Source organism: Geospiza fortis, unplaced genomic scaffold, assembly GCF_000277835.1.
Source record: "Geospiza fortis unplaced genomic scaffold, GeoFor_1.0 scaffold298, whole genome shotgun sequence".
NCBI classification, from domain to species: Eukaryota; Metazoa; Chordata; class Aves; order Passeriformes; family Thraupidae; genus Geospiza; species Geospiza fortis.
Window position 1 is genome coordinate 78,440 of NW_005054506.1, and position 25,230 is coordinate 103,669.

General features: G+C 34.9%; 1 protein-coding gene across 1 annotated transcript in view; it reads left to right on the forward strand.

The window, feature by feature from the left end:
* Window positions 1-25,230, forward strand: part of CFAP46 (cilia and flagella associated protein 46) — a 72,781-nt gene that overhangs the window by 712 nt on the left and 46,839 nt on the right. Inside the window, exons 2-20 of the mRNA XM_031063472.1 lie at window positions 348-472; window positions 1,396-1,527; window positions 4,317-4,381; window positions 4,894-5,058; window positions 6,345-6,468; window positions 7,841-7,935; window positions 8,723-8,830; window positions 9,852-9,951; window positions 11,636-11,734; window positions 13,000-13,190; window positions 15,153-15,381; window positions 16,382-16,502; window positions 18,216-18,339; window positions 19,258-19,388; window positions 20,712-20,857; window positions 21,385-21,518; window positions 23,065-23,277; window positions 24,492-24,702; window positions 25,047-25,196. Of these exons, the coding sequence (XP_030919332.1) occupies window positions 348-472; window positions 1,396-1,527; window positions 4,317-4,381; window positions 4,894-5,058; window positions 6,345-6,468; window positions 7,841-7,935; window positions 8,723-8,830; window positions 9,852-9,951; window positions 11,636-11,734; window positions 13,000-13,190; window positions 15,153-15,381; window positions 16,382-16,502; window positions 18,216-18,339; window positions 19,258-19,388; window positions 20,712-20,857; window positions 21,385-21,518; window positions 23,065-23,277; window positions 24,492-24,702; window positions 25,047-25,196 (2,663 nt within the window). The remainder of the gene's footprint in view (window positions 1-347; window positions 473-1,395; window positions 1,528-4,316; window positions 4,382-4,893; window positions 5,059-6,344; window positions 6,469-7,840; window positions 7,936-8,722; window positions 8,831-9,851; window positions 9,952-11,635; window positions 11,735-12,999; window positions 13,191-15,152; window positions 15,382-16,381; window positions 16,503-18,215; window positions 18,340-19,257; window positions 19,389-20,711; window positions 20,858-21,384; window positions 21,519-23,064; window positions 23,278-24,491; window positions 24,703-25,046; window positions 25,197-25,230) is intronic.

Below are 25,230 nucleotides of genomic sequence, written 5' to 3' on the forward strand. Positions count from 1 at the left end.
GGCCGGCCGGCCGCTGCGACCGCGCGACCGACTTTAAAAAGAAGAGAAATTAAAAATCCGACTTCAAATAGGAAAACAGCTTGATCCTAATCTGTTTTCTAAATTCTCTTCCTAGTGTGCTAACGTTGGTGACTTTAAATAGTAGGAGAGTTGTTCGTTGTTATGATGTTGCTTCATCTTAGAACTATGCCTAACTTCGAACAACGTGTGTGTGACATTATTTTCCTTAAACATTCTTCATTTATTTCTGCAGAGGAGAGACTGGATATCGTGTGACTCATTTGAGTGCAATCATGTCAGTACACGTGGAAACAAAGATTTCTTTATTCCTTTTTTTTAAATTTCAGATGTTCAGGCTTTGAAGAACGCTTACAAGTTAATCAAATCAGCCAGTGAAAGAGAATCTGCACTTGATTCAACAGACAACATCAGCACCGATTTATATGTTTTATGTGCTGAACAAGCGCTTCAGGTTTGTAATTTAGGTCTTTAATCTGTATTAAATAAAAATGGGTATATGATGCACTGCATTTACAGCTGTTACAGTTACTATTTTAAACATCTCAGACCTACCCAAGGGAAGTACTACACCATTCTGGTTTTGAAGAGCAATTGTTTAAACATGCATTTTCCTTTAAAACTCTGTGATTTGTGAATTTTGTAATCATACCCAAATTAGTAGGGTGTGCTGTGATATATAGAATTTTTTTTGCCATGCCTGTTTTTTTCTTGTTATGGAAAACTAAGCATTAAGCAATTTGGTTACAACTGAAGAAAATACATTTGTGAACATCTGTACCAGGCAAAAGAACCCTAATAAAAATAATCATAACCGTGGTCGATTCTAATGATGAAAGGCTGTTGCTAAGTGAAATTACTTCTATAAAATGTGGTTGAGATTTTAAATTTTGAAGTATTTGTTAATATTCAATTTATGATCATAAGTGATTGGGTTTTAAACAGACAGAGTTTGTAGTAAAACTTTTTTTTTCCCCAAGCTGCAAACCAGTCAAAATCTGCCTGTGGTCTGAAAATTGAGATGTAGCACTGACAAATCCTGCCTCCTTTGAAAAAAACCCTTAAAATTCTTTTAAGAATTTTTTCTTTATGTTAGCAATTGTGTTTAAAAAGGAAACACTTTTTGGATACTGTAAGCAATTCTATGACTGAATGAGTAGTTTTGTTAAATAAAGAAGCTTTTTTTATCAAATGCATTTGGAATGACAAAACTATGCCTTTGATAAATGGTAATAGGCTTATATCACAACTGGTATGCATCTCTATGGAATATTGCTTACATACTGGTAAGGAGTTAGATGTTACCCTTGATTAGGCATGCATTTAAAACATTTGTTGCAATTTTTAAAATATTGAAATGCCTTGTTTTGGTTTTAGCTGGGATATCTGGAAATTAGCAGTGATTGTCTACAGATGTATTTTAAAGGAAGATTTCCTGTGAACCAGTTTCTTGGCAGAGCATATTTGTGCCAAGGCCAGTTGCATGCTCCACGCTCTACGGATAATTTGGTGAGAAATCATGAAGGTTGCTCTATATTAAGCCTGGTTTTACAGGTATTTACTACTAGGTTTTTATGTGTTGCTTTCAGTCATTTAAAATACACAAGGATAATCAGGACTGTGCAAAAATCCAAGGAAATATATTAACAAGTAATTTGGTAGTAAACAAAACTTACCATCTGAATCAGACTAATATTTCAAATATTTTGGAGAAGACAAAAGAAAGAGTACTTGTACAGGTGGTTGATTGTTTTAAGTCACCCTCTTAACTTTTTACTTAAATATGATACGTTCAGACCAAATTAGCTGTAACTGTTAAAATAATCACAGATTTTATTTGGGAAGCATTTCATAGGCTTATGGGAAGTGGAGGACTGAAAAGGCCCTCAGACAGGTTGTACAGCTCATTTCTGTGGCAGTGTACTTCCATAACTGATCAGTAACATGTCCATGTAGTACTTGGATGTGGCTTTTTGTAATGAGAGGTGGTAGCATCTCAGCAGGATACTTCTGCTTCTGTGTATTGCTTTGAAGTGTTACAATTCCCTATATATGAAAAGTGGTTTTTATCTCCTGCTGCTTTTAAAATGGAGTGGGATCTGTTTTCTGTCTTCAGTATTTCACTTGTCCCTGTACTGTGATCAGTCAGCTTTGATCATCTGTAAATGATATCTAGCCCCCCAAAATAGCTTTAATGGATGTTTAGAATCATAGAGTATTCCGAGTTGGAGGGGACACACAAGGATCATCAAAGTTCAACTCCTGGCTCTGCACAGGGCTACTCCAAAAATCCCACTCTGTGCCTGAGAGAATTGTTCAAATGTTCCTTGAGCTCTTTCAGCCTTGGGGCGATGACCACTGCTCGGGGGAACTGGTTCAGTGCCCAACCATCCTCTGGGAGAAGAACCTTTTCCTGATGTCCAGCCTAAACATTCCCTGACACAGCTCCAGTGGTTCCCTTGGATCCTGTCACTGGTCACAGAGAGCAGGGGTCGGTGCTGCCCCTCCACTGCCTCTGAGGAGGAAGCTGCAGAGTGCAATGAGGTCTCCCCTCAGACTCCACGGCTGAACAAACCAAGGGACCTCACCCAGTCCTTATATGGCTTTCCCACTAGGCCTTTACCATCTTTGTAGCTCATAGTTTGTGTTGTGTTCATAAATATACCTAAGAAAAGTTTTAGTAGTTTCTTTGAATAATGTGTTTGAATTAACTTTCAAGCTAGAATCTTTTCCCTGTTAAGTTTTCTGTATTGTCCTTCTTCTGTGAGCACATATGCAGAATAACTGGTCAGTGGTCACTTTAAAACTTCATGCATGTTTGAAACATCCCATGTCCAGTTGTGTTTCTAAATTAACAAACTATTCTGTTATGTTTTGTGACTCTCAATCAATATTTGCTGTTTTTTTCTTGGATCTTGCTAACTTCTTTGAAGTTAAAAATGGTACTAGATTGTACAATCCTGGCTTGGTTCCTTGTGTCATTTGTTGTAATGGTCTTTTAAGATCCACTTCGCATCAGTTGTAAAGTTTTTCACTGCTGTGTTCCTAGATGATTTATGAAAGTACGAGTGGCACAACATCTCATGCTGTGTGACTAAGTAATCATCATTCACTTAAAAAAGATGAATTTGTCCTAATTTTGATTTCCATCCTAAGGAATCCTAAGGAATCCTTCTTAATTAAGATGCTTGTGTTCTAAAGGGCGAAATGCAACTTCTGTACTTTAGTACCTATTTCATCTCTGTTTTTCTCTTTATCTAGGCAGTTCCCATTTATTGCTCAGTACCCTTTTTATGGCACCCCAGAGCCCAGTCCCAATTCTCTTGGAGATTTTAGTTTCTCTTTTCTAGCATACTGTAGAGACCCTCGTTCAGCTCCACCTTGGCTTTCCTATTTGCACTGCATCCTTCTCATACACTTTCAAAAATCCCTTTATAACACTATCTCTCCCATCTTCTTTACACTGTGCCTTCAGGAATTTGTACATACTGATGAGATCTTCCCTGAGCTGCCTTATTCAGGCTCAACAGTCTCGGTTCTCTGTCTTTCCCGATAGGAGAGACCTTTGCAGCTCTGTCTTGGACTCTCCACAGCAACCATGTCTCTCCGCTACTGAAGAGCGCAGAACTGGGAACAGTGTTTCTCACCAATGCTGAGTAGAAGGGAAAGATCACATCCCTCAGCCTGCTGGCTGCACTCCTCCTAAGGCATCCCTGGACACTGTTCAGCCACCTTTGCAGCAAGGGAACACTGCGGGCTGGTGTTCTTCGCCTTGGTGTCCACCAGGACGCCTAGTTCCTCCTCTAAAGAGCTGGTTCCCAGCTCCTTTAATGATAAAAAGGGCATGCCTGTCACAGTTTTCTGTTGACAAACTCCTGTTGGAGCCTTTTTGAAGAAAATCATTCCTCGAGATTTTTAATGGGACAAATGAATATAACTTTTTTTCCTGCTGGATTTGCTCTTGGATATTTCTGAACTTTCTTTGCTGAAAGCTTAAAAAGTATGCAGCTTTCTAGTTTTGGAACATTTCAGTCCTGATAATTAATATTTGGCAGAAATAATATAAGTTGAAAATACAGTCTTAAAATTTAAAATCAGGAAAACTTATAAATAAGCTATCAACCAGTTTTTAGTTATTCTGTTTCTATATCAACAACTTATTTTGGCAGTATATTTTAGTTGAGATTGATCTGAAAATAATATTCATGAAATATGTTCATATTGAAATAGGAAAAAAAATCTACTGATTTATAAAATCTATATTCAAATTCCACTTGCTTTTCTTTGTTGTGTTCTAGGAAGAGTTTGAAAAGTTTGTGCTGTTTTTTATGAAGGCAATAGATTTTGCAACCCATGAAAGAAGGTAGGCTCTACTGACGGGATTAACTCTAAATCCCAGGAAATGCTACTGATCTGTCTTTTCAATTGTTTGTCTTGATTTTCATTAGGTAGCATGGAGTTGTGTTCTTTGGGTTTTTCCTTTTGGTTTTTCCTTCCATTTCGTAACTTCTATTACTGCTGTGTGTGCTGTAACAACATAAGGATACTGCGGTCTTACATTGACAGAATGTAAAGTCCTGTTTAAAGCTGTTAGATATCTCAGCATTTCTTACCCTTTTATAGTTATGATCTATAGAATGAGAGCAACGTGTTAGCTTATTTTTAAGTGGTTAATTATTGAGTATAGTTGCAAGAGTTACCATATTCTTCTTGTGCTGTATTTGTCTTCTCAGTTCTTAGTCATGATTGCCTCCAATGAAAAGTCAAAGTTGCACTTTTAAACTTCTTAGAAGTGTCTTACAGTACTCAAGCTGTAATTTTATGTTTATTCAAGTTAATGAAATACTGTATATTTTTTCATTCTTGTATTTTCAGGTATTTTTTTTTGGTATATAATGCCTCAGTTCTTTATTGGCAACTTGTGAGGCCATTTCTTAAGCCTGGATTCCGCTATTGCCTTATTCCCAGCCTTTCACAGATTGTTACAGCATTAAACCAAATTGAAGAGCAAGACAATGAATGGCGAGCAGAACTTATGATGTAAGTTCTGGGCATTTCATATGGGCATTCTGTAGTCCTTTTGGGACTGCTAGCTGAGGTAGCTTTTAATAAGGTATATTTCACTGGTAATGTTGTAGATGTATTTATTGTGAAAAGCTTAATTAATAACTTTTTAAAGAGACATAAATGTACTGAACGTAAAAAGATGCCTCATTTCTATCTTTACTTTAAGCTTGAAGTTTTAGTGACAGAGACAGCAGTGCCCTAGGTCGGATCTGAAGTTTTACAGTAATTTTGGATGTAGTGTTTGAGTCATTGATAGTAATTGGAAATAAATGGTGTATAAATAGCAATGTATTGCCATTCTTACATTTCCTGAGCAAAGCTGGAGCATAAACCTTGAGATAACTGTACTGAAAAAAACATTTTTATGTGCAAAAAGAGGACTGTCTATGTAATTTTTCAAGGTCCCACAACCTTTTGGCAGAGATGTTTTGATCCCCTATTCAACAGACTGATTCCAGCTCCTCTTGCACTCCTACCATAGTTTTTTCCCTTTCTCTTAGTGAAATATTCTGTTTCTGTGGTCTGTGACTTTGGTTTATTGCTATGTAGCATTTTCTTTATAAACTGAAACTGGAAGGAATTAACAAAACATTCCAAGGGGTGTGCTAAGGACTATCTGTAATACCATGCATGCAGTTTCCTGGTATCAAACTCTTGCTGTGGTATTGATGAAAACAAACAAATGCACACAGTGTGTTTGTTATAAAACTAATGGTTGCATTTTTTTAAAGTTGTATTTATTAATAAAATTTTTTAAAATTATGATTATTGTTGTTAATTTATGTTGTGGAGTCACAGGCTCTTTTTCAGTCAAATCAGATGAAGTATAGAAAATCCAGTAGATATGTTGCTGTTTCCAGCGTGAATAGTTTTCTTTTGCTAAATGACTTTGAAATACTAGCCTTTCCAGTAGTTAAGGGAGAATCTTAAAATACGTCTCACAGAAATGTTTTTTTCATAGACTTTTAAATAATTAATTTTTTTAATTCCAGGTATCTTGTTGAGAAAAGTTTTCACAAAAAAACTCCAAATTTTCCAAGATTCTTATTGTGATCTTCACAAAATATGTGTATATATCTGGAAGAAGCAAAAATGTAGAAATTGGAGGGTCTCTTTTGTGTTGAGTCAATGCTTTATAGCACTAGTTGCTTGTACTGCATTTAGAAGTGGTATCTTGAATACAAAGAGTGTTAAAAATGTAACTAAGGATTATTTTGGAAAGTGTTAATAAATACTTAATACATTTATTTGATCTACAGAAATTTACTTGAGTGCTTCCTCGATGCTTCAAAACTGAAAGAAGCAAAAGAGTTTTCATCTACTGCAGCAGTCTTCATTAAGGAAAATGTTCCAGATAAATACTCTCAAATATTTTCTTTAATGGTAATGATGAAAAATACTTTAAATTCCCACTAAGACAGGAGCTCTCTCTACATTTTATAAGATCATAGTTATAATTGTTATATGTTTTCTTCATTTAAATTTTGTGATCTACCAAACAATTCAGTAGATATGCAGAGATTTTCACCAATTGTATATTTTTGATACTATAAGCTAAAGAGCTCCTTACTACTCCTTGTTCTTTTGACACATCATAATATAATGGGGATAACTGTGGCTAACCCTAAAAATTCTGTTTGGGACTAATTACTATTGAAAGAGAAGGTGTAGTAAGGGCAATTTAACCTGACTTATGCCACTGAGGGCATATTTAGTATCTGTTTAGTATTTCTCATGCTGATAAATACTTCACTGATTCAGCTTGAACCCTTCAAATAATTCTGAAAATTGGAGGATATGACAATAGTTCACATTTCTTGCATACCCTTATTTTAGGAAATAAGAGGGCAAAGACAAATGTGGCAAATGCAGAAAAAGGCAAATAAAACTCAGAAGTTGTGCGCGGGCATATTTTCTTTCATTCTACTACACTGTCAGTTGTCTTTTTCTGTCTACTCTGCAATCACTGCATTCCAAAAGTGTATGTTTATATTACAAATTTCTCTAACATTTGAATTAAGAGAACCAACATGCAGCACTCCAGAGGCGTGATAATAGTGAAGGAATCACCCTGGGGCAAGCTTGAAATTGCTTTTGTATTTTGATAAGAATTATTGAGCAGAGGAGAGCCATTTGACAATGTCCTTAAAGAGAAGAATGAAGTAGTTCTAAAACTGTGCTTGGGCTGCAGAAGTATGATCCAAGCTATTGAGTGCTCTAGTAGCAGCATACTGGAGTCCTGCAAAACTTAGTGTTCCAGTACAGCTTAAGTAATCAGTTTTGATAGGTGTGGGCAGTCAGTGTGAGAGTCAAAGGAAATTATCTGCACACTACTAATGTGTAACTCTACAGCTAAATTGAAGTAACTGCAGTTTATTGTAATGTCTTAGTAATATTTTTTCCCCTGCCTATAATCTATAGGTACAGATAAAATTTGTTTGTCTCATCTGGATGAGATGATTTCAGAATGAGTTCTACCACAAGTTGTTAAAAATGCATTAATTAGGATTCTAACTCAGAAGGTAGTTCCACATTTATATTTCTGCTTATAGTTCTGATCCTGACTCTTGGAAGGTCAGTATAGCTCTACTGGGTGATCTTTGTATTATCTATGCAGGACAACATAGATTATCATAGTAGCCATATTGCCCTTAAAGTCTATGAAAACAGTCAACATACCTGCTTTATTTTAGCCCTGTTGGGTGTTGGTCCTTTGCTAATTTAATAAAATAATAATTAAATTGTTATTTTATAGGTGTATCACAAACTAATGGATATTTCCCAGGTAGAGAAGGAGATACAAAATTCCGTCTGTCTTTCAGTTATTTATAAAATGCAGGTGTTAAAATTGTAAGTATGAAAATGTATCCTTTCACTTGTACTTTGATGCTGCATGTTACAGAGCTAGGATCAGGTTCAGGGATCCCATATGCTTGTAGAAAAAATCAACTGCAGAGTTTGATTCCTCAAAAGGAAAATTATGACAGTTTGGGTAGTAACAGCCAAGTCTGTCTAAACAGTCTCATCAAAAAAGTGAGCTAGCTCTTTGGGAATGTAGGGATTAGTGTGTTGTACAGATATTGCCAGGAGAAAGAATTTTGGGGTCTGAAAGACATTTTAATATCAGATAGACTCCAGTTCCATCCCCAAGCTGTGTACAAGAAAGTAAAGATGAAGTGGGGAAATCACCTAAAATACAATGTACAAATCATGGAGCATAATGCTTTTAAAATTCTTTAAATTTTAAAGGTATAAGAAAAATTTGAAAATTAGACTTCATAGCAAAATCTCATGTAATTTTTTTCAGTGTCTCAAGATTTCCCCATTTTAAAAATATTGATTCTTTTCTTACTATCAGTGGATTAATCTATACTGACATTATGGAAAAGGAGTCTTACACACCTGGTTTTTTTCTTCTGAAAAAAAAAATTAAATAAAATTTTCTGTCTGAAATATTAATTCACATACTGAAGTTAGGTTTTATAGATTTTTTTTCCTTGATATTTCAATATCCAGGTAGGCCACCGATACCTTGGAATAAGAGCCATCCATTTTGAAGTTAGGAGAGTTATTTCAAATTTTTAATGCAATAACATTTCTCACAAAAAATTATGACCCAATTCCTCCTATGTTGCAGGCAGTGGGACACAAATGTATTTCCAAGTGATGCCACCGCAAATCTGAATTCTTTATATGTGCTTTTGAAACAATATGATGTACCTGCAGCATCTGTTCTCAATGTGAAGTGAGTTTTACTTGTCATAGCCCCTTGGAAATTGATGATGAAGCTGATCCTGCTTACATTGAAGTCTGTCAAAATTCCTGATGACCTTGCAGAGATTGAACTCCTACTTAGTTTTTTGTGTTGTGTTAACACATAGGTCATCTTAAAAAAGGACAAAATCTTATTAAGCTTTATGACAGAACCCAAGATTAAATATCTTTCTCCATGCAGCTGTTTGTATAATATGATTAAATCTTTCCATAATAATTTCGTTTTGATAAAATGAGATTTTTAGAAGGTCTTAAAATCGACACATACTTTTCAGACTGTAGTTAATTTTTAACTTTTCCTGGGGCCCTTCCCAACTCTTCAGCATAAGTTTGAAATACTAAACTGACCACTATTCCAATACTTACATCACAGCTGTTACATATGGAAGTAATATTACATTTTTACTTGTTAAGGTAAACACTCTTTGACAATATTCAGATATCTCATCAGTTCTCCTGTTCCAGACAGTACACTATGCTCATCTGGTTATTTACAGACATCCGAACAGTTACAAAATAGTCTCCATGTCTGTGTCTGTGTTCTTAGTTCCTGGGTAGTAGACTGATGGATTTAACAGCTGTGTGGGCCAGTTCATTGAATTGTATTTCCAAAATTTTCTGCAATCTGAAGTTTCTTACTTCACCATGTCTGTGCTTCATGTATTAATTCTGTATTTCTTGTCTTCTTCAGGGACTGTTTGTGCAGACTGCAAAGGAGTATGCTAATTATTTTCCATAAACAGATTAACTTTTGTATTTTTCATGTAGCCAACTTTGAACTCTTTCTTTTTTCCTTGTTAACTGTGAACATTATTAGTATAATTGTAATAATGATAGTTATAATATTTAACATTATAATAATAATTCCTCTAATATTCATATGACTTTAAGGTTTTCAGATGCATTGCACAGTTACTTTCAAAGAATGTTTTTTTAATTCCATGGAAGAGCAATATCAAATTCTCTGAATTATTTTTTTTGTATTTTTGAAGGATTCCTTTGATTTTGGAATTAGCTCATTTTTCTCTGAAAGTAAACTGCACTGACCTTGCAGCTCGTTGTATATTTGATTTGAAGAGCGCACCAATTACTGTAAGTTTTAATTATGTGCATTTGGATTTTTTTTATACACACTGCCACACCCCTTTTTTGTTTACATTTTGAAAAATAGTAGTAATGATTCTACGGTATTCTGTCCAGCTGTGTATTGTTTATATATTCATTGATATATAATTATCGTGATACTTGATCTCTTCCTAAACTCTTGAAGCAGATGCAAGGTCAGAAAGTAGGCTGTGGGTAGACTAGGATAATTAGCAGTGCAGTTTATTTTGGCAAATGAATATTAACTGTAAATTTTTGCTATGTTTTTAAAATGTTACCTATGCAAGAGTATGATTAGAAGTTAAACTCCAATTTCTGTTATAATGATCCCACTTAAAGTTACTCATAAAATTTAAGTTATCCTCACAGAATTTTTTTTTGAATCTCAGGTCTCTGATTCAGGCCCATTATTCTGAACATTTCCTGAAAGTATAAAATCATATACAAATCCATAGCATTCCACTGGAAGATGTGTTTAAATCCCCTAGATCAAAGATTCACAAGGATTTAATCTAAGTATTTGTGTAGACAGGAGTGGGGAGTATCTGTTGTGTGGCAGCAACAGAGAAACTTGGTTTCTATTTCAACGCTCTCCACTGGAATTAATGTGTTTTTAAGTGACCATCTGATTGCTCAGCATCACTTGACAATGATTTCTTGTTATAGTAGAGTAAGGAAAATCTTATGTCAAAGTTTCAGTTCCTTGTCTCTTGCCAAGTACTGGCAAATTTCTCAATCATAACATGAATTCCGTCTCGGTGTGTATTTGTCATTAAGTTTTTCATGATCTCTTTTCTCTTTTCCAGTCATGGGGATGTTCAGTTACCAAAGGTCATGCTGAGTGATTTGATAATAGTTCATAATGAATTAGGAATGGAGGGGCTGTCTAAATTTCCTTACTACACCAATTTAACCCAAATACAGCATAACTTAGGTGTTTCTATGATCCATACCTATAATTTATATGATTTAATAGTCAGCTCTTTCCTAAGCTGTTAAAAGTCTAAGCTCATTTTTCACTTAAAAGTTTCACTGCCCATGAAGCTGAATCCTTTCTGTCTTGACTTGTGCCTGTTTATTCCAAGCATATTAAAAACATTAATGTTTTTAATAACATTAATGAGTAAATGGAAGAAGGCAGATTTAAATCAGATATTGTGAAAATAGTATTGCTTGTGATAGTGGTGAGGCCCTGGCACAGGTTGCTCAGAAATGCTGTGGCTGCTCCGTGCCTGGAAGTGTTCAAGGTCAGGTTGGATGGGGTTTGGGGCATCTTGGGATAGTGGAAGGTGTCCCTGCCCATAGCGGGGTGTTGGAACTGGATGGGGTTTAAGGCCCCTTCCAACCCAAACCCATTCTGTGATTCTATGATTCTATTAGAACTGAAATCAAATTACAGTATAGGAGGAATCAGGTGTACGCTGTTTTTCTTACTGCACATTCTGGCAATGAGCAGCTTAAAAGTTATTTTGCACCTTCCAGTGAGTATTAAGGGACTGCAGTTCAAACAACAAATTCCATTCCCTTTGTATCATTGCAGTTAACTCACTAGTATAGTGGGATTTTCAGTAGGAAAGTACAGTGCTGTGTTACTGTAATTGCATGGGTTTAACCTTTATGGTATTTCTTTTTAATTATTAAAATTAGCATTTTGTGTATTAATACTTTGTAGGAGCAAGGGAAACTTATTGAGATAGAATGTCTGGAATATGAATATGAAATGAAGAAAGATGGCACTGAAATTGTGACTTATAACAAAGGAGTTGTTGAGGTACATTCTTTAACTTTGAGAAAAAAGTAAAAGTTTTAATTTGTGAAATGTGGATTATTACATTTGACTGTGTCTCTTAATTACATTATACTGATAAGAAATTCTTTTAACCTTTATACTCTTTTAAATTGGACTTCCAATAAGCAAACGGGGGAAAAGAAACCATAGTTGTGTGTTGCTCCCTTAAGTTTTCTGTCTGACTGTAAAGGTTCGTCATATATTGCTTTCCAAGAGCAAAGGTGGTAGCATTGAGGCATGTTTTCATATTTTGCCTTTATGGGACCTCTTTTCATGGAATATCTTTGGTTGGAAAGGACCACTAGGGATCACTGAGTCCATCTCAACTGTGATTGCATGTTATGGTCAATGTAATACAAATTCTTACGTCAGAAATGTGGATTGTTCCTGATCACACTGGGAAGGATTTTCTTGAATTTCTGTGGTTGGTTGGCTCAGTTATAATTCAGACCATCAAAGTTAGGAGGCTAAATATGAATATTATTAATGGTGCTAGAGAGATACCTACAACGAGCAGTTTAGACCAGTTGTTAGAGTCACCTTAAGTTCCTTCAGTGGGAAGTAGGAATATGTTTAATGGAACTTGGTAATGCAAAGACTTACTCCTATCTAGGACTATAACAATTTTGGAGTTCAGAAATTCCACTCACCTTTTGAAAAAACACCCTCTTGTTAATGCATTCTTCATAATATGAAGCACTACTAATAGTAAAATGTAAAACAAGATATTTAGGTATTTCTAATTTTTAAGTCTACAGTGTATGCAGTTGGAGAGGGATTTTGTTTGATTTTTTTGCTGATTTTTTTTTTTACTTGCATAACCTCTAAAAATAATGTAAAAAATGACAAGACTGTTATTGTAGGTAATATTGGCTCCTAGATTTAATAAGAACCAAGTTTAATTGACAGTATGGCAAATTCCATTCATAATATTTCTTTTTTCCTCTTTGGTACTGCATCTGTAGCTGAATGTGAAAAAAACCCCAAAGTGGCTAAATCTTTTGAATTCACAAGTATTCACAATTATCAATTTTTGTTTATCATAAGAATGGGGAGTAGCTGACAGACTTCTGCTGGAAATACGTGATAGCAGCCTGGAGCATTTAAAAGAAATACTTCCCAAAGTTTGCTGACTAAGGGACTGCTTTCTACTGAAAACAGTCGTAAGATTAAAATTTGGAGGAACATGTAAGAAATTCTATTTATTAATTAAAGCAGTGGTGCTAATTAATTCTTCATGTATGTAGGCTCAACTGAAATTGATCAAAAATCTTGAGTTAACATTAAAACGTGCAGTTCAGTTGGGAGATCCTGGTGTGATTCAGGTTGTTTGTGCAACCCAGTGGAATCTGTGCTTACCACTACTACAACACAATTTGCATCAACATGTGCGAAAGCCGTTGATCTCAGTTGCTGATGTCCTTGAGGAGATTGACAGGTAATTTTCAATGCTATGTAGTATTTTGAAAGGTCTCAAAGCATCAAACTCGTTTAAAACCTCAAGTTCTGTGATATTAAGTGTCTTTGAGAATTTTCCACTAGCTTGTAATAAATGTGTGTTTGCATGTTACATACATTTCCCTGTTAATCATTTATATATAGGTTCCTTTCAGGCACAATCTTACACTGTTTAATGACGTGTAAGAAAAATTGAAATATTTTAGGCATTTAAAAATACTCTAATTAATCAAAACTATGTGAGAAAATTCCAAAGCTGCAGTGTAAGTGTTGGACTGTGGTCTAGATTCTTGTGTTAACATAGCTTTTGTTGGTTACACAAATAAAATTTTAAAAATTGCTTCTGAAAAAACATCATGGTTTCTATATTATATGTCAAAAAAGACTCTTTCAAGATACTACTTTTGATACATCTTGATGATACTACTTTTGATACATCTTGATGATACTTCTTTTTAATTAAAAAACCTCCTCTATTAAGAAAACTTTTTTTTTAGGGTACATTCTTCTATTTGCTATTATGCTGTATTTAACCTTAAGCACCTAAATATTTTCACATTTTTTGTTAATTTGAGTCTACAAGTAAACATTACTATTTGGTACTTTGTTAAGTTTGCGCCTATGCATCATCTGACTGTTAAGAACAGAGATCAGAACCTTTGCAGTAGAGCGAGTTGCAATTGACACAATCTGCCGTTTGAGCAGGACAGTAGGTGGTTTCTGCTGCGTGTATTGCAGAGGAAGGTGAGGAATCTAGTTTCAGTGTTTTAAAAATTTTTTCCAGTTGCATAAAGAGTGGATATACACATGCACGAAAGCACTATATTGTATTGCTGTACTGTTATTCTGTTTCCATATAGAGAATTCAAGATCAGCATAGGCAACTTTGAAATTTGTACTAAATGTTAGTAATGGCACTTTTTCTCTAAAAGCCTGCAGGGAGATTTTGGAGAGATGAGGGTTTGAGAGTTTGTCACGTGTATATTCTTAACAATCCAGCAGACTCAGCCTCAGTTCTGATGTGGTACTGTCTCTAGAGACTGAATGAAGTAATTTGTGTCTATTAATTTGCCTGTCTTAATTTTTGGTTTGATAGCAACATTTATTGTGGCTACTTTGGTCCACAGCAAAAGGGTGCTACTTGCTCAGTCAGACTGACTCTGATGTGGACATACATTAGTTCTATGGCGTGATATTTAATAGGCTTGAAAACCTTTCTTCTCCCTCTTTTTCACAACATTGCTTAAATTTATCTGATTTTTTGTTTTTCTTCCTGAAAATAATCAGTAGTAGTATGTAGAGGTCTGAACTGTCATGAGCAGCCTCCTGGAGCAGGTGATGGATAGGGAGCTGGGCATACCTGAGACTGGAGAACATGCAATTTTTGGTGAAGATATGCTGGCTTCATAGAGTGAAGTCAACAACACCTGGGTAGAGACCATACTTAGAGTGAATGTGTATGCCTGAGGTGAGCCCCATCTTTAAAAGACCTGAGCAAATATGACCAGGGCTAAGGTTTCAGGAGTATTAGCATCTACTTAAACATTAGGAGCAGAGAGGGAACTTTTGTCAAAAGTCCTTATTCAGCACATTATAGTTTCTCTGTCAGTTAACTACTTTTGAAAACCTCTTCACCTGATTTGCATGCCTAAGCAGTACTGAAAAAGAGTTCTACAGATATATAAAGGCCAGTTAGTCCACAAGATGTGTTGCATTCTCCTGCAGGGTCAATGAAAATAATATGCGGTTAAATTTTCTTATCAATCTCAGTTAAAAAGGCATGATAGTGAAAATTAAAGCAACGAGTCAGTTAAAAAGAGAATGTAAATTTTAATACTGGAATCACTTTTAATTACTGAGTTTCACCTTCAAGTGAGTTGTAGGTCTAAGAATTTTAGTGTGCCTTATTTTAACAGTTTACACTTAAATTTGTAATCCTTAGCATGTTGATTTTGTTGCGTTGTCAAGTTCATATGGAAATAGCTCGTATTGAAGAAGATGGGGATAGACTAGAGGCTGCTCTGGAACATTTGCAAAAAGCTATGCGCCTGAACAACAATGGGCAGTATCAAGAACATCTGAGACTGAGTTTTAATCGCCTTCGTTTGAGTGCTATGCTGTACGAGTCACCTGAGCATCTAGAGGATCAGGCAGTAATGCTGATTGAACAGGTAAGCATGGAGAACAAAGTCTGTAGCTGGAATAGGCTTGGTTATTAAATTCCAGCAGAGGAGAGACAGCTGTTTAATAGAACTGCAAATTAGTAGAGCCAGCATCAGTTTGTTTTCAGCAAACTGTCTTTGCTTTGTTGCCTTGAAGTGGTTGTGCTGCTTCACAGTCTGAAGATCATAGTAAAGAATTTTTTCCCCATTCTTTCAAAGCTTATTTCTTGGGAAAGGCAGGGAGCTGTTAATTAGCAGAAATATCAGCAAAAAAAGAATAGCAGTTGTCAATAATTAGGATTTCATTGCATGAAACAGTTTTATTTAATGAGAAGCACAGTGTCCAAATTGCTAAACATCCTTGCTGGCTATGAAATAAATCAATATCATGTGGCTCTCACAAATGCCACTAAATAATATACTCTACAGTCACAATATGGGCACTGTCAAGAGTGACTGCATCTAATTCTGTTGTGCTGCCTTAGCGCCTGAATAAAAATCATACTGGAAACTGATTGTTTTCCTGGTTCAAATGCTTTTCCATGCAAGCTTACTCAGTTTAAAGGTTGCTTCAAAAAATCCATGTCTCCTCTGACTTTAGTTCTTAGCTGACGGGGATCTTTTTCTATTTTATAGCAATTCCTAGCTACTGCACACTGGATATGTTACTGTTGGTTGTGAATAAATTCTGTTCTTTGTTTGGAAAGGTATAACATAATGTCAGGTTATATACTGAGGAATATACTGTAAAGATTCATGAGAAGCAGAAATGGCACTTCGTATTAAATTATCTGTGGTGTAATCATGAATATCAACAGAAGTTCCACAGTCACTTTCAATGACAGTCATGCTGTAGAATGATGTGTAAGATACCTAAAGATACACAAGTCTAGGGGTATTTTTTTGGTAGTTGCAAGTTATATGATGTATATTCTGTTATGTTTAGTAAATAAGATCTAGTTGGAATATAAAATGAGCCTTATGACAATGAATTGTTTTCTTTATGCAGGCTAAAAGGGGAAAACAAAAGGATAACATGAGGAAAAAGAGATCACTTCTGGTAAATGCAGGTCTTGCATTAGCTCCTGACACATTTCAAATAGTCCTCGACAGTGAAAATGAAGCTAAAGGTAAAGCATGTGCATGTGACTAAAAGTTACTAACTTTTCTTTGCACACTTAAAGGCTGGACATCTGGTGGCAACATATAGGGAATGTTACAATACAGATGAAGTGATAGTTCTGCTGAATTCTGTGGCAGACTTCCTATTCTTTTCATTAGGGATAAAAAAGTTGTATGGTGATACTGGAAAAGGTGTTGATTTCCCCTCCAAATTCCTCTGAATCCTACTGTTGTGCTGTAGTGTGCTGTAAGTAGTTCTCATTTCACTAAGTACAATTCCTGAATATTTTTACCCAAGGTCATTTTAAAGTGGTATTTTCAGAAATTTCGCGCAATAATACCCAGTGTTAATTACACCAGGTATTCTTTCTATATTGTAATTGTTTTTCTCTTCTAAAATCTTGCCTTTGAGAGCTCTAGTTTTGCACAGAGATTTAGGTGTGAATTCATTATTTACTTTCTAAAACATGCAACATAAATGGATACATTCCTTATGCCCCAAACAGAAAAACAAAATCAGTTTGTGATTATACAGCTTCTGGTTGAGGAAGAGTGGACAGGGAACACACTTTCCAGATTGCTTAAACTGTTTTGTACTATCTTGGCAATAAATCAAGTGTGTATATGTGACTAATTTTACTAACTTTGAGTAAAACCAGTGTACTTCTGCAGTAGAGATTATGCTGGAGGAAGGGAATGCTACAGAAAGAGTCCTGCTGCTTCCAGAGCAGCCTGTGTGTGCTGTGGAACACCATGCTGTCTGTTCAGCCAGGTCACAAAGTTCACCTTTCATATCCCCATTTCAAACTTGATCAACTAATCGCTTAGAAGCCAGAGTCATATTTACAGATCAACCATTCGACTCTGTGCAGTCCTTTTAAGAATGTGAAAACTATACTGCTGGAAAACATTTTCATAGATTATTTAAAGTGATAAAATTTATCGTATTTGTGAAATGAAGAGAATTAAAATTGTGGACATCTCCTTGCTGTTAAATTTTAATTTGACAACTGTACAATTACTTTTGAGATTCCTCTGAGAATAAATCTGAGCGCACATTAGCCTTCCAGGCTGAATCTTTAAAATGAGTGAGATTATTGCAACATTGAAGCTATTAGAAGACTTCTTTTGACATAATATTTATGTTATTTTGTTCTGAAAAATTTCAGTTGTTTCTTAGGCTGTCATCCAAGCAGTGAGTTTTTGCTTTTTCTATGGCCTAAGTTGCCACAAACTTATACATGTGCATTGAAGGAGTGAGAAAATTCAAATGCAAATTTATTATATTAAATGTACATAGGACAGAACATCAGATTTATATGGTTATTTTTTCTTTTCAGTTGCATGAAAAAACTTTCTGTTTTCAGAATGAGTGTGTACTTTACACACGTGGTTCACTTGCTCTTGAATGAACCTAACTAGAGCACTACATGTCCTGTCAGAAAAGTGGTCTATTTCAGATATTTGGACACTAAACAAGCATAGATCAGTTTTGGATGGGACAACTGTATTTCAAGATACAGGAAAAAGCCAAAATAGATGTTGGTAGATGATGGTTTTATGTTGGTTGGTTGGTTTGGGGAAAGCTTGAAGAAATGAGAAAAGGGCTGGATTTTGAGTGTTTCAGCAAGGAATTATGGATCTAATTCCTTGCCATTCTTGTGGATTTTAAAATTTCTAATCTGTAAAAAACTACCATTAATTTTTATTTCTTCACCAAGTTTTCTCAGGTAAAAGTAATAGTCAAATAAGCTACCTCTGTGCAAAAGCCAAACATCATACTAAAAGTGTGAAGAAAGTTGATGAACATTTGAAACACTTAAAAAATGGAAATTGCAGAGAAAGGTAATTGCTACAGACCGGAAGTGTCTCTTTCATCTTTTGTAGAAGTCTTTAAGAGGAAAGGTTCTGTCCCTGAGGTTTTTAGTGGATGGTACCTTGTAAGAGGTTGAATATTTCAGCCTCTGGCAACATATTGAAGCGTGTGTATAATTTTGTGTTCAGAAAGCTCTGTTATATTTCCATGCTATGCAGAATTTTATTCTTTCGCTATTTCTAATCTGCTCTCTCACATGCACGCTTAAACTCGCCTGTTCTATTGATATGAGCCCAACATACAGAGGGATGTGTGGATTAAGGCTTGTACTTGATGAAGAATTCATACTTGCAAATGTCTTTTTAAGTCCTTGTACCTAAGAAGCACGTCATGTACTACAACTTTTTTGGTAAAAAAACTAAGTAGTTCATTCTGAGAGTCAGAAATATGAATCTGTAGAAAAATGACAGGTTTCATTTTTCTATTTATATATCATTTTGTCATTCTTTAGTTAAAAGGATGTGTCTACCTTTTTGCTGCACTAAAAATTCCTGTGCTGAATTTTAAAGGCAGTTGTTTTTTAAAAGATTCTAAATCCAAACTAGTTTTCAAGACTTATTTTTAAATTCTCAACATTAGTTTTGAAATATTTAGTTTACTTTATGAGATAGAAAATGAGGGTTATCACACGTGTTTTGAAACTTTAGTAGAATTACCATCCAAAGAAGAATTCTGTCTCTTGGTATGCTGAAGAGATTATTTTTAATAGATAAAGTAATAGTGTTACCTTTGCTACTGACAAGAAGTCTTCCATTTATTAATTTTGATAAGATGTAATTTTTTTTCCTGGTGGCCATCATTATTGACAAGATTGTTTTTGTCAGTCCTGAACTGTGGAACCTAATCCTGCTTATTAACTAATTTTATTTATACTTTTTCTTTGGTAGAATTATACTTTGGGCAGATTTGGCAAAAGTTGCATGTAAACAGGAAGTGTGGGATGTCTGTCGTGCAGCATGTAGATTTTGCCTCTTGTATGATGATATTTTGTTTAGGGAGGCAACAAAGCATAAACAAAGTAAGTGACAAATCATTTTCAATCTTGTAAGAAACTTTTAAATTGTTTTTTTAAGTTACTAAAAGGAGACAGACAATATTATTTTATTTCCTCCCATTCCCAAAGTTCCCTGAGTTTCTTTTCTGGCATTGCATGTTGGCATACATGTTGAACTTCCAAATCTAGAAATCAGTCATTACGTTTTTTTGTAGAAGCCGTACTCTGCTGTCAGAAGTGTTTCACCAGTGCTGTAGAGAAGCACTTCTATGGAATACATCTGCCTGTCTTAAGAACACAGGCGAATTCCCTTATGGTCATCTAGGTGCATATCATTCGTGTCTGATGGAGCTGAAGGAAAATGGGTTTTAAGTCAGTTTGTATGAGGCTCACATGTTAACATTTTTTACCTTTTAATCCCCTATTAGTGAGTGGTTCCTCTGAGGTATCCAACATTGTACCTTGTTCCTTGAGGATCTGCTGGAAACCTAGCGCACGTTAAGAGTTTTTAACTTGGGGCAAAGAACTTTCAGATCACTCTCTGCTTACTGGCTTTTAAAGTTGTCAGGGAATTTGTAAAACTCATATTTAAGAACAGATGAAATGTTTTTTCATTTCACTAGCCAAAGTTAATCAAACCTATTCCATATTTTTTTCCAAAGTCCTCTTAAAATAGCACATCAGTTTGCTGGTTTTCTTTCACAAGTTTTGCATCTTCAGACTAGCCATGTTTAGTCTTTGTCTTCTTTCCAAACAAAATAAGGGAAAATAAATATGCTTACTGGAAACTGAAGGCAACCATGCACCAAAAGCATCATGAATAGAAACTGGTAGAATTACAAACTTTGTGTTTTTATTAAAACAATCTTAGTATTTTCTCTTCATTATTAAACTAAATTCCTCTTTACCAATGTGTGCATTACCAGAAAGTCAACCCAGTCCATGATTCAAATGCAAAAAGACATTAGCCTCTGCATAATCCAGGTCTATGCTCCACTTCCATTTATGCAATAAAATTGAACTAGAGGCCATGGAGTCTATTCATCTATTCACACTGAAATTTCAGTATTCATACTCTGACTGGAGCAAGTTATTTGCTGCAAATATTGAAGATTATAAATAAATTGAAATGCAGCAAAATCACAGGTAACAAATGCCTCAGCACTGCTTGAGAACAGGTTTTGAGTGCAATAAATGGCAATAATGTAAAAGTTAGTTACTTGAAATAATTAAAAATCTTTTCTTGCTAACTATTCCTTGTGAATTTAAGAATATGTAGGGATTTGTAAATTTAAAAATGAAGACGATGATTTGCATGGAAATAATAATGGATTTATTTATTTTTAGCACAGAAGAATAAAGCTAATGCAACTGTGATGATGGATGGTCAAGGTGGCAGCTCATCAGGAAAATCATTGCTGCCTGCTAAATCCTTTTCTTTTGAAGCAGATTTACTTAGAATACTAGCAGAAATAAGATTTATTAATGCAGAGGTAAATAAATTACATAACTGTCATTCATATTCATTTAGTTTTGTTTTATATACAAATCTTGAAGCACCAGAATTTTGAGTTTAGTTGTTTTCTATCTCCATAGGAAGTAAAGGAAGAAGTGGTTTCATGAAGCAACCTTATCAAAATAATGTGTGAAAGTAACTGTAGCTATAGTTTTACTGCAGGTGCTGATAACACTTCTTTACAAGAGAGTCTACTGTAAATTTTTGACATCTGACATTACATTTCTGGATCCATGAAGTTCCAGCATAATTGAAAAACTTACATATATAAATGATGGGTTTTTCTCCATGTAATTATTTAGTAAAATCAGCTGTAAACAATTTTAAGCTTATGAAGTACTGAGCAATGTATTTCATATACTTGTACATGCCTGTACAGTATTTGAAAAAACATTTTGGGGTTTTTTTTTAATTTTTGAAGAGGTAACAGCACTAATAGGAAGAAAGAATCTGTTTTTACAATGATAACCTGGGTAGACAATTTATTTCGCTGTGTCTTTTCAGGCAACTGTTCATTTATTAAGATTGCAGGGAGTCAAACTGAATGATCATGCTGTACCTCCAGAAGCTACCTACCAGTATCGTCCAGGTCATGTTTCATATCTTCCTGACAGTGATCCAGAATGGAAAACATACAGGTACTTTTTTGTAATACATATGAAGACCAAGGAACTCTTAACAGATCATTATTATGAGACACTGCTGATAGCTGCAAAAACTGTTTCTCTTAGTAAAATTGTCACCAGATTCTTCATTTTTGTGGGTAGTCATGGGAAACGGGAAAAAGATCTAAAAAATAGTTTGAGATATTTTTCTTAGGTTTCCTTTCATTCTGGATTGTGGATTTTATTTTTCATTTAACATTTATTTCTCTGAAACTAGAAGCTAGTGTTCCAAGCTGAAAAATAATTGTTGTACATTGACACTTAGATAATTAAATTCTGTATTTAAAAATATGTTTTCTCAAATCAAAAAGCTCTTTTTCTCTTGCTTTATAGCTCCTATACATATAAGGATTTCATAGTACTGAATGCATATGATGAATTATTCCAGTTTTCGAACCTAGTGTGCTCCATCCAATCAACTGAAATGAATTTGGGAGAGTAGAATATAGCAAGCACTGTTTTTTACTAGTCTGACATGATTATTTCTTGTGAAGGAGAAGAAGGAGGAGAGAGATTTCTGAAGATGATGCTTAGACTCTTTGCTGTTCACATTCATAGTAATACCAGCCTTATTGTTACAGTGGTCATGTCCTGAGAGATCAGGATGGCAGAGTTGTGTCCCTATGTCTGTTCATGAAATCTGAAAATTAAGTAAAGTTTCTCACACTGTCTGCTTGCAAATGTTCAGTAGAATGGGAAAAATTATAAACTGATTAGAGCCAAGGGGCAAAGAAGATGAGAACTCTGTTCCAGAATTTGCTACTAGCTATTTTTAAGTTTACCTAATTAGATTAAAAACCCCTAAGAAAAAAAGGACTTTGGTCTGGCACTGTGTCCTGTACCACTGTTGGCAGAGTAATACCCATTGTCAGTTTGTGCTTTTGACTTCATGACTTTGGAACCACGGCAATTCTGTATGATCATTCAAAACTGTATTTTTAGTATTGTTTTTTCAAAGTAATAGTACATTTTGATAATTAAGAAAGAAAATAAATTTATTGAAAGAAAGTTATTGCATAGACTGTGAAGAAAATGTTGTTCTATTTCAAAATATTACAGCATTTCAAAGCACCTGGAAATGTCTTTGAGTGCAACAACACATGCAGTTTTGGGTAAAAAAGACGTGTCCTTAACTCTCAGATGGCATGCCTCAGTCATATCTATGTTCAAGTAGAGCCTTGACATGGTTGTCTGATTTCTAGCACTGATGGGTGGATTCACACATGCATTTAAAAAACCCAAACATGTGGATGAAACCTGAACCATAGACACTGTTTTTTAAGCTAATAGCATTTCAATGTCAGAGACTACTCATTTTATGTTGATCCCACTTCTTTTTCTGAACCATCTTCTCATTGAAGTAAAATATAAGTCAGTGGATGAGAACTTAATAAATGCAACTGAAAATTGATTAAATTTTTGTTCTTGTTGTTGGTAGTACTGCATATTTAACCTTATGATAGAATTCCTTCTAGTGTTGAAGCTTTGGAATAACAGCTTCTTTATACTAATTTTATAGTTTATGGATAGACAGCTTATCTCAGTATGCTATGGAAAACTTCCAACGTGCAGCTGAAATAGGAGAAGAATTGAATGAAGCCTGGATTGTTCACAATGCTGTGGTGTATATCTTAAATTATAACAGACATGTGATTTCTTCAGGAAGACACAGGGACATTATTGAGTATCTGCAGACTCTTCTTGGAGCCATCAAGACTGTCAGGCATGATGGGTAAATTGAGATGCTTGGATATGAACATACTCTTTTTTGTAAAACACAGAAAATATTATTGCAAATATTGAAAGTTACTTTGTGCCGTGAAATATTTATTGCTGGCTTTCATTGGCAGTGAAGGAGTCTTGGTATATATAGAGTAGCTCAGGAGATAAATTGTGAAAATTAAGTGTTAATCCTTTCTGTTAGTTTTTTGTTACTATACACTGTAAGCCATGCTAACTTTAGACCAATAAATATTACTTTCTCTGCAGTGTGGAATAGCAACATGTGCATGCAACATAGCATTTTGTTAAGTTAGTCAGAAAATTGGGAAAATTTTCTGAGTCTCTGAATTTGCACAACAGCTCAAAATGCATTTGCCTGCTGTCAGTTCTCTGATCTTGAATTATTTTGTAAAGATAGTTCATTGCAAATAGTTCTAACCAGTGTAAGCAGATTACTACTGGTTCTGAAATATGAGAAAATAGAAAACAAAAGAAATAGAGGGAATGTGCTCATTAGTAGACCATGAAAATGGCAACATGCATTCCACAGTGGTTTAGGGAAATCCTGTTCTGCAGTAAATGCAATGGGAGAATGATCAACCATTGTGGAGTAGATACTCTAGTCAAAATCTGACTATAGGACAAATTCCTAGATATTTTGGCACTTCATTGGGAGTGACCTCACCACTGGTAGGGTAACGACCAGCAGCAAAGAAGTCTCTTTTAACAGTACTGGGGAATAAAATGAAAATTTCTGTTTGTATAGAGATGAAGATTGGTAATACCTGCTTATTTATTTTGATACTTACACCAATATGTACTAGCAATAATCTCTTAGATATAATTAGGTTCATGTTTTCTGAAAAAAAACCCCGAAAAACCAAAACCCAAAAAAACCCAAAAATTTGAGCTTGGCAGTGGATTGGCATGATAACCATAAAAAATGTGAAGGGCTTGGTTTAGGATACTTTTTTAGAAAATAGTTATTCTTTTCATGTGAGAAAAATTGATGTTGACTGAAAATTGATTCTGGGTTTTGTAGTTTTAATCATTAAACTGCTTTACCAACAGGCAGATTTTTTTGGGTAATATCCATAATTTTGCTTTCTATGAAAAAACTAGATTTTTAAGTAATGCTTACTTCTTGAAATCAATAACTTTTTTCCTGCCTTTTTATTTTGATCTGATGCATTATGCACTTCTGATTTTTGTTTTCTTCTACAGAAATACTGAAATTTTACTGATGTTATGTAATGCTTTGGCTCGAGGCCTAATTATTTCTTGGATTCCAAACCCAAAACCTGCTGAGAAGATAGAAGATACAGCAGTAGAGAGTAGCAGAAAAGCTGCAGCAAAGAAAGAGGAAAAAGAAAATACCATCCAGTCTTTTTCAGTAGATCCTAGTGGATTTCATGACATCAAAGCTGCCTTAGAGGTGCAAACCCCTGATTTTTTGTAGTCCCTTTCATTCTGCTGTCATATATTACAGCAGAATGAATTCCTAGAAATTCAATAGTAGAAGTTTTGGTTTTTTTTTAAACTACCTTCTTTTACAGTTTCTGTCACCACAAATCCTCCCCAAATGCACATTGGAGCTCCTTACCAACTTGGGGCTGAGGACTGTAACTTCTGTTTACTTTGGGTGGGGTTAAAGCAGCTGAGATGCATGTGCAATAATCTAAAAATAACTAATGGATAGCATGTTCCATACAAGAAACATACAAGAAACTTTCCACATTCTCCTGTATTTAACTTTTTTTTTCTCTTCTTGGTGTTTAGATTTGTGAATTTGCCCTAAATGCACTTACTGGGACCAAACCTAATGAAAACGTCTCTATTGCTGCACAACAACAGATCATTGCTACCTGGGTGAAAGCAAAGCAGTTAAACCAGCAGCAGATCAGACATCAGCTTGGGACTCGGGGGGAGGTATGATTTCCCTGAAATCCTGCATAATGTTGAC